Source organism: Nelumbo lutea, chromosome 5 (genome assembly GCF_056320005.1).
Source record: "Nelumbo lutea isolate HS-2025 chromosome 5, American lotus-T2T, whole genome shotgun sequence".
Lineage (NCBI taxonomy): Eukaryota > Viridiplantae > Streptophyta > Magnoliopsida > Proteales > Nelumbonaceae > Nelumbo > Nelumbo lutea.
Window position 1 is genome coordinate 879,578 of NC_142688.1, and position 10,139 is coordinate 889,716.

Below are 10,139 nucleotides of genomic sequence, written 5' to 3' on the forward strand. Positions count from 1 at the left end.
TGTTCACCATGTGTGCTTACCTCATCCGGACTGGTATAAAACTATAAATTCAAAACCTAACTGGGTTGTATTTGTATAATTTGTATTGTATGGTTTTGAACGGTGGGTTCCGAATCAAAAACTTTTCCGTCGTCCAAGCTAAAATGGTTTATTGGAGGTGATAATTGGATGGGATTTGGTGTGGGCCGAGTAAAAACCAACCAAATTTTAAGTTATTTGCCTAGAGTAGTGGGTGAAACCCAACCCACAAACCATTGAGAATCGAGAAAAGTGTAAAATGTAATCCGATCAATAAAGAGAGACGGAATGGTTTGTGGGTCCCATAACTCATCCTAGCCCCTCAACCCGTTTTTGACTTTCAACCTGTAAGCACACCCACATTATTGATTTTGTTCTCCGTTAGTCTGTTCTCATAGATCGAAATCACTGGAGGACAGTAGATCCTCCCTAATTCGCGTTTTGGTTGTCAAGTTTGGTAATCTGCCCATGGAATCTTCTAAATATATATTCTTTATTTTTTAAGGGTTAAATGCAAAAACCTTCCCTAAAGCATAAAAACCTCCCTTATAGTTTCAAATGATTTAATGAATAAAGATTGAATTGCACAAGAGAACATGAGATGATGAGAACTTCGCAGATGGGACCACTAGACGGAAACGCAAAACAAATGGATAATGAGATTACTATGTCCCCTACAGATCCCAAAATCGGATATAATGGAGATATGATTAAGGTTAAAAGCTCCGCAGTTATCAGGATTCTGTTTTGGAACCATATTGTTCCAATCCAAAATACAGCCTAAATTCAGACCATGTTATTATCACATTCATTAAGCTATTTAGAGCACCATCTGTTCCAGCTATACAAAATCAGTATTGCTTCGGTTTTTTCAGACCAGCATTCCCCCATGTGACTTGGCTCAGGAAAAGAAAATGCATACAGCTATGTGTATTGTACTTCATTTCTCACTCAAATCTAATACATGTATTATTAGCTAAATACATACCACTAACAATTCACAAAGGGAAAACTCATCTTAGTTTCTTCATCCTTGCCCTCTTAAGCAGGAAACGCAGTGAAAACATTCCAAGGACAAATGTCTGCCAAAACCATCCACTTACATTTGCAGGGTCCACCATCTTTGCCAAGTACCATGCATATGTTGCTTCACCTACATGAACCATGGCAGCCAAAAGGAACACCAAGCGTACCATCAACATTGACCGAAAGAAGAAAAGGGAAATGGATCTTATGAATCCCACAGGTCCAAAGTCTGGCAACCAAGCAGCAGAGAACAATGCAGACATTCCTATCACACAGAAGAGCCAGGCATATATGGTAGGCCCATCTAGATCTTTCCTCTTCTTCTCTTGCCAGTATGAGATGGTTATGGCCATTCCCTCTTGGGGACTCACCATAGGAATGTACCCAAGCTCCTCTTTTGCTTTTAGGAAAGAGAAGAAATGGGTGATTCCAACCTGTTGGGCAGCAGCTTAAAAGGATAAATGGTTCATCAATGTCCACAAGAATGAATGATAGTAAAAGGCATGAACTTTTCATATCCACAAGATTGAATGATAATATTTCGTAGGAATATGCCCAAAACAGGCAGGGAAGTCCTAAAACAGATAATGATGTGCAATTCCCTCTAAAGAAACAAAGGCAGTCCTAGTCCTACATCTACCAAGGGCATTATTGAAAACTGTGAAAACTCTAAAAAATAAACCAATTCATGATTTTGCAAAGGCAATTTCCAGATCTTGAACTCTGCTTTTCTAAATTGAAGAGCCAAGGTAATCTGACATCCTTGGCCCACCATGAAGTGCAGAGCTTACAGATTAGTTGCATATGCAAGGGCGTAAGGCTGAAGATTTGGTCTCTGATAGGTTCTTGTAGTTTCCATTTTTTAAATGACTCACAATAATATACAATATTCATTACTTGCATCTTCTTATTCATCTAAGATGACAAATGCATGCAGATGTGGAACTAATATGTCTAGAAGGCCATTATCCAATGCTGGTTCCAGTGATCTGGGGCTGGATAAGATTATAAAGATCATAACCTTTAGCATTTTTTCGTGCACAAAGCAGCCAGTGTCTCAGACTTGAACACGTTTCCCATGATTGCCAGCCTGAGATTTTACCATTACACCAAGTAATGGTCCCTTGTGGAACTAATATGTCTATAGTTGTATAAACTAAAGGAAGTTCAAAGAAATGAACCTTGTATACTTCAGCAGGAAGGATTAATGGCTGTGGAAGCCAGGACCAGTTCAACCATGGATATAAGAAAGTATAGATAGCAGAAAAAAGACGTCCAATGAAAAGAGCATGCCGAACATCTAGTGTAGCTTTTGGCAAGTCATACCCCAGGCTTCTAAGAAGTGGATAGATAAATTCAAATGTGTTGACAGGAGAACCTGTAAGATTAAAGATAGCCATGAATGTCTAATGACGAGAAAAGCATTATTATTGATAAAAAGCAACAAAAGTTGGTACCGAAAAGTCAAAACCAAAGAGAAAACATATCAAGTTCATCATCATGCAACCTAGCTTTGAGGTGTCAAAAATTGCTTTGGCATAATTTTAGTATCATTAGGAAGTTTATTTCAACCAGTCCAACAAGCCAGGATTACACCAATGGCACATGAATTGAATAAGTTATAGTCGTTATACAAATTCATATTGTCTGCAACGGGATTTCTACATCTCGGTTTTTTTAGTTTAAAACTATAGCTCTGGTAGCTTTAAGATTTATCTTGGAAGGTATTTATTCAAAGTTATTTCCTCTTTAGAAATCCATATGAGACTTATAATAGGTCAAAAAACAAATTTTGAAAGACATTTGAATTGGAGAGTTATTATGAATATTCAGATTGGGAAACAAGTTTATATAATGTCCACGTTATTGCTCTAAAAGAGGACTACAAGAATTGAAATGAAATTTCACCTTTGGCTTTGTTTTATTGGTGTTGATGCCAAATTTTGTAAACGTTACTAAGTCCTTCAGAAAGCTATTAGGTGTTGAATCCTAAGGCTATGTTTGTTTGGTTTAAAGGAAAAAAGTAGGGAAAGGAAGAGAAAGGTAGGGAAACCTTTCAAACCTTGTATGGGTTTCCCTACCTTTCCCTACTTTTTCCTTTAAACCAAACACAGCCTAATAGTTCCTCTAGGTGTTGGTTCCTTTGCAAGCATGGGCCATGGCAATCCAGTTTTGTATATTATAACAAATTAACAATTGTAATAATGATAGTTACTAAATCAGGAAAAAATAAAGCAGTTGCAAAGACTAAATCAAACATTACCATCAGAAATGAAGTATGGTTGTCCAGCAGCTATAGGGTGTCCTTTCCCAGGGATGTCATCCAAGAGTCCCATGCTAGCTAATATAAGAGCAAGAACAAGATTGTCCACATAAACCCAGTCGGTCTTCACATTTGATTCACCAATTTTGAATGTCAAAAGACCCAACTTTGCAAGAGAAATTATCCTGGGAAGGTGCCTCTCTTCACCCGGTCCATAGATAGCAGCAGGACGAATTGCACAAGTGTAAAGATGGGTTCCATTCTTCTTCCTATTCAACATGAAAACATAAGCCACCTGGATTCAGCAACTTGCATGAGTATAAAAATAAGTCCCATTATTCAGCCTTCAGATTTTTTTCTTGGATCAGTAACAAATCAGACTTCCATTGCTGTAAAATTAAAAGAATTTAAATAAAATCAGAAATGTGCCACGGCCCCCCCTTTATTTTGGGCTAGCCCCTGCAACCCACCCTACCAGCTCCACATTTCCTCCTTTTTTTTAATGTGTAATCAGGAAGGATAAGTAACACCAAACGAGGGGTACCACTAACTCCAAATTTCTGCTAATTGATTTCCCATCCTGGGAAACAATACCCCAAGCCCTTGGCTTTTTTTCTACTGACCCCCTTTTATTACAATTTCTTTGGAAAGCAGGGGTGTTCCTTTTTTCTATATTCAATAAGGTTTCTCTTTGCTGTTGCTGATAAAGAAAAAAAAGGCAATTGGTATTTTATCAAGACAGCTGAGATAATTTACCTTATTGGAGTCTTGACATTTTGGCAAACCAACACATCTACATGGTTGATATTAGAGATCATTCTTTTATTAAATGAGAGAACTTGTATGGTTCTGGACTCTAGAGGTGCAAGAGGTGCAAATTATATCACTGTTCAAGAGGTGCAAATTAGGACCTCACTTGTAAGACTCAGCGTGGTCTAATAGTTTCATGGTAGCAGAATCTAATTTTCTTTGTTCTTTTTTTAAAGCATTGTCTACTCAATTGCAGCAAGCACGCAGTACAAAAGATCCATGGTTTGGATTATGATGACCAACTAACTATTCAATAGTAGTCCTTTATGGCATTAGAGATCTCCTAGATAGAATACTCAAGGTTCCTTCATTAGATAGAATCTACCAAGATTAAGAATTCTTTTGGAGAAATATACAAAAACATGTGATTAATACTGAAGTTAATAAGACAGATAGAAGCCAATGAACCAAAAAAAAAAAAAAGAAAAACAAAAAACAAAAAAAGGTATGTCAAAATAAATGAGGCACCCCTTGTTGCAACATAACGTCCCTGTCAAATAATGTTATTTGACTTCCATGTACAAGCCAAATTTGATTGTTCAGGCCTTTCGCTTGTAATTTTTGGGTAAATTACAAATACCCTATTTGGGGTTTCCAATAATAACAAACACCCACCCTGGGTTTCTAAAATACTCTGCACCAAGTTATTTGATAATTGAAAATACCCTCACTTTGTCATATAGCATGCTGCCACATGATATATTCGGACTTTCATGATGACTGTTTTAACCTCGCCCCATCATATGGTACCTTCAAACTTTTTAATTGTCTAGGACATCTAGCTAAAGTAAAATTACATTGAAACCAAGTAGATTGAAGATGATAGTGTTCTTTTGGTTTTTTGTAACCATATATTAAACATGAAAGAGTGAGGGCATTATTGATAATATAATAATTGGGGCACAGTTGAAAATTTTGAATAAGGATTCTGGAGAATGATAGGGGTACTTTTGTCCTGCATTTGTCTTTTGAGTTCTGACCAGAGGGATAATTATAATTTCAGAAACATGAGGTGGGTATCTGTTATTGTTGGAAACCCATTTTAAGGCATTTGTGTTTCAAAATTTTCTTTTTTGGATGGAAGCATTTTCAATTGCATGGCCAGAATATAAAAATGGTCCTGAAGAAATTCAACAAGGAAGATGCTTAATATCATCCGATTATTCCAATTCTAATAGAAACATAAGGCATGTTGCAACCCATCTGTACGCCAGGCACACAAGTAAAAGTAAGGTAGATCAGAAAAAGGGAGAATGCCCTAACAGTGAAATTCCTAGAGCAAAATCACCTACTTGGAAGGACGACCGTTGCTCTTCAATACCAACTGTTCAGTAACTGTTTTACTACGGCCATATGGATCAACATGATCATCAATGGGCAAATAAGGCAAGGCTTCATTGCCATTAAGAATCTCCTTTCCCCCAAACACAACATTGTAAGTGCTCACATAGACAAGTCTCCTGATTCCAAACTCAAGGCATGCATCCAATACATGGCATGTTCCATTTATATTCACCTCATCAACACGTCCAACTTGAAGCATTTCTTTTCCTGACATGCCATAAGAGGCAAGGTGAAAAACACAATCTGCTCCACGTAAGGCTCTTTCAACATCTTTTTTCTGGCTAACATCCCCTGCAAAAGTATAAAATTGAAGGGAAATTAGAATAGTTACACACACACACACACAAAGGAAAAGGTTTAATCACTGAATGCCACAGCGTGGTCCAACTTTTGGTCCCATGAAGATCATGCCTGAGTGCTCAAGAGCCATTTTGAATATCCGTAGCAGTACACTGTACATCCAAGGTTCTTACTTTCTACCACTAATTATTGGTCTTATGGTATTAGACCACAAAAAATGTTAATGCAAATTACAGAGGGCTCCAAATTCTCCATGTGAAAATCCCAAGCATTTCAGCAGGAGTATATTTAAAAATGTATTTTATTGCTTGAGCAATTCCAAAATATGTAATGGTTTAACAAATAAAAAAATAAAAAGTTTGTGTCAGAAAACATACAACCCCATATAGTTGGAACAAGGTTATGATGATGATGTAAGTATTGAGAAAAACATATACAGTTCAATAAGCAGCAAGCTAAACAGAAAAGAATGGCATCAGCTACTAAATGGGATACATGCATCCATATCTGTCCTGGATCCCAGGAAATTTCTATTAGGGAAAGGGGCAGTATACAAAACCTTTAGATTTGGTTGGCCCACCTTATTTATTGCAACATTTCGCAACTTCATTAATACTAACCACTAACCAATAAACCAGGAACTATCCCATCCAAATGATGGATTTAAATATGCTAATCTTGGATAACCTAAAAAGAAAGACTTCCATGGTTCCATTTTTTTTGGTTATTGACAACAACAAAAATTGTTGTCCTCTACAGTAGCCATTGTGTAGAAGTGGGACTGGGTGTATTTGTCACCAGTTAGGAAAGCAGTAACACTACAATTGGCTAATTGATTTAGCCACATAATTGGCCTCCCTACATACAGATGGGCATAGGTGACAAATGACTTCCATGAGACATGACCCTGCAAGTCTTGGATTATAAATACAATAATGATCAAAGTGGCTGTCTTAATACATTTATGTAAATTGTACATACAATATTTGTAAGAATTTGTGAAAAAAATATAAGCGTACACCCTATAATATTTATTTTTGTAAGCTTATCTTGTTATAATTTTGTTTAAATGATAATTTAGAACCATTTTCAACTTTTTTTTCTGTTCAGGTTTTTATTTGATATTTGAATGAATCAAACCGTTAGAACCAAATTGATCAAACCGTTCCATCTTTCACCCAATCACCAAAATAGTTGTCCGTCTGACCGGAATCTGATAACAGGTTTCCCTACCTTTGTTTTCAAACAAACACAGACTAACGGAAAAAGGAAAGGTGGCATCTACTATTAACTCTCCCATTAAGATAACATCTAGACTTGCAATGCCAGGGAATTTTGGATTTATGAAAAATTTATAAAGGTCATTTATCAAAAAAAATATAAAGGTCGTGTGACATGAGAGTTGACATTGGCGCCCCACAGTCGTCTCACAGGACATCCCAACTGTGTATTGGAAACATCTCCGGAGATGTTCCCAGATGTGCACACGTAGAGCGCAGATGTGAACTCGTGACGTGAGGGACGTATAGACATTTTTTAAGCCTATTTCATTTCTGAAAAGAAGGGGAAGCTAACCCGGATCTGTTAGCAACAACACAACGCTACCAATATAGCTTCCAACAACATCTATAGTCGCACATCTCAGATATATTTAACATGTGTTGACATTGATGGGTTATACCTTATACGGCAATCATGTTTGAGATGTGCGGCTATGGATAATGTTGGAAGCTGCGTTGGAAGCGTCCAGTTGCGATATAGATCACGTTTAATTTAAGTAATTTTCTTTTTTTTTTCTTTTTTTTTTGGTAAGGATGTTTAAGTAATTTTCTTTTATTTTTTTTAATTTTTGGTAAGAATGTATAAGTAATTTTCCCTTTATTTATGGTGAGTGGACGACAGGACGGTTGTTCCTTTTATTTTTATTTTAATGAGGGTGGTTGGGGTTGACTGTTTAGTGTTTTCCTACCGATTGGAGAAGCACACTTGAATTTTTAATTTTAATTTCATTGACGATAACAACAATTTTTATGAAACAACTAAATTAAAAAGAAAACAAAGGAACAGAAACCCAAACAGTTCAATTGGAGAGCAGTTTTCAAAACCCTAAAATCGTCAAAGGGAAGTCGACGGAGTAAGGGATCAGAAGCAGAAGGCAGAAGCCACCAAGATTCAATCCTTAAATGAAAAAGAGAAGGAATGGATGAAAGAGATATAGGTGAAGTACCTTGGATGCAGTGAACTCCAATCTTGTTGAGATCGTCAGACCAGGGAGAAGTTAGTCGAGGATCAAGAGATCGAACCTGTTGAGCTCCCCTCCTTATAAGCTCTGAGCAGAGAGCAGAGCCCACGAATCCGAGCCCGCCCGTTACCACGAACGTATTTCCCTCTATGCCTTCGTTCTCGCTCAAGTGCATCTTCTTCTACTTTGTATGCTCCTTCGACTTCTTTGGTTCGCGTGGAAGACTAAATGCAAGTAGTAGAGAAGAGCGAACGGTGACCACCGGGTTTGTTTGTTTGTTGTGGCGCCAGCTCCTTTTATTAATTGTCTGTCATCAGCATTGGGAAATGGCAACTTGGAAATCTGGGAAGGGAATATAGTATGTACTCACACTTTACTTGTGTCTTCAGAATCAGATCAGATGGGAACTTAATAAACAATGACACGGATGGATGATCCTCATTTCAGATACCGCGTTGTAATTGGGCAGTGGTAATTAGTTACTCCAACTCGAGTTTTTTGGGACAATTTATAGATTAGTATCGTTGTATCGTGACCCTGTACTTGATAATTACTCATAAACTCCCATTCGCAATAATACCCTCTAAACTTTTATATTGATTAGTATCGTTGTATCAAGATCAAAGTATCTTATATTCGATTCGGCCGAGGGAATCTATCTATAATTTACACCACATGTATATCATTATGTTAATTTTTTAATAGGAAGAGGTAGGTTTAAACACCATTTGATGCATCTCAGGTATGTGCGATTACTTGCATCCAAGTTTTTTAGCACTCAGATTCTATCTCGTAATCACAACATAATACTAATTTAAGCATCGGAGCGATCTCAGCGGGTTAACTACCTCGGGTGCTCTAATCTTTTGTCTTGCAGATTGGTCAAGCTCACTACACGACTAAGGTACAAATCATCCTCCGGCTTGGAACTTCCCGACTGTGTACCATTATTAATATTTGAAACAATTAGTTTTGGAATTGAATTATCGAAAGATAACTTATATTGAAGCATACTTTGTTGATACTTTAAACCTTTTTTTTATAAAAAAGGGGTAAAATACAAAAGTCTCCTTCAAAATTTCTGACAATCATAAAAATCTCTTATATTTTCATTTAAAAAAATACCTCCTCTGAACTTTTGAGAAATTTGACAAAAACCTCCCTTTTGTTACCTTTTCGATAAAAAATGTTATACTAATGCATCGGTTTTTTCTAAATACCCATTCTACCCTTTTATAAATCATTTTACATACAAAACTACTGAAATAACCCTATTTTAACTTGACAACAACATTAGAAGATGACCGTTAAAGGAGGTTTTTGTCAAGTTAAAACAATGTTATTTCAATAATTTTGTATGTAAAATAATTTATAAAAGGGTAGAATGGGTATTTAGAAAAAAATGATGCATAAGTCTAATGGTTTCTGTATGAGAAAGTGACAAAAGGAAGGTTTTTTTGTTGAGTTTCCCAAAAGTTTATAGGAAGTATTTGTTAAAATGAAACTATAGGGGAGGTTTTTGTATTTTACCCAAAAAATTACTTTGAGCCTTTCATGCGATTTTTTTTTTATTTCTAAATTATTTTTTTCTAAAGATTTTCTAGAAACAAATGTTTAGGCTAATTTTAGTGATTTTTTGTTTCCGTTAATTATTAGTTTAGTTGATATGAATTGGAGGCTGCATTATTGCAATTACAGGTTTTCAAACAGTCATACTAAATGCAATTCCAAGTGATATTAATTGCATGTATAATTTACCCTCTTCTTTTAATTTCTACTAAATGCATGTCACGTAAGAAATTGCATGTATAATTTACCCTCTTCTATAATTTACACCACATGTATATCATTATGTGAGAAGTGCTATTACTAATTTTGGTATTTTTTTGAAGGCTTAAAGCATATTTCATTCATTTAAGAAATTGATACAGTTATAGAGAATTGCCAACAAGGCCAATAAGAACCCATATACAATTTCTCAATAAGAATAAAAATATATAAATGGATGAAGGAGAACATAATGAACTTCTGCAATCAAATAAATGTGAATTTAAAATCATCAACAAAAGTATATAAGCACAACTCCAATCCACCACAAACGATGAGAGAAATGACAGGAGAGGCTCCCAAAAGTGA

The 10,139-nt window shown here is 36.0% G+C and overlaps 1 protein-coding gene across 1 annotated transcript; it reads right to left on the reverse strand.

Moving 5' to 3' along the window:
* Positions 1–803: 803 nt before the first annotated feature.
* Positions 804–8,608, reverse strand: LOC148849705 (NAD(P)-binding Rossmann-fold superfamily protein). Its single transcript, XM_088944188.1, has 5 exons — positions 7,989–8,608; positions 5,410–5,752; positions 3,308–3,576; positions 2,226–2,422; positions 804–1,478 (listed from the first exon to the last, which is right to left on the reverse strand). Exons 1-5 carry the CDS (start codon positions 8,176–8,178, stop codon positions 1,032–1,034), a joined length of 1,446 nt encoding a protein of 481 aa, XP_088800314.1. The 5' UTR covers positions 8,179–8,608; the 3' UTR covers positions 804–1,031.
* Positions 8,609–10,139: the final 1,531 nt, after the last annotated feature.

What these genes read in the sequence shown, in the direction of transcription:
- LOC148849705 (XM_088944188.1), bottom strand. Translation starts at nt 8,178, where the DNA reads ATGCACTTGAGCGAGAACGAAGGCATAGAGGGAAATACGTTCGTGGTA. An exon ending in AGCAACGGTCGTCCTTCCAA is followed by an intron (nt 3,577 to 5,409) that starts GTAGGTGATTTT and finishes CATGTTGAATAG; the next exon opens with GAAGAAGAATGGAACCCATC. An exon ending in ACCATACTTCATTTCTGATG is followed by an intron (nt 2,423 to 3,307) that starts GTAATGTTTGAT and finishes TTAATCTTACAG; the next exon opens with GTTCTCCTGTCAACACATTT.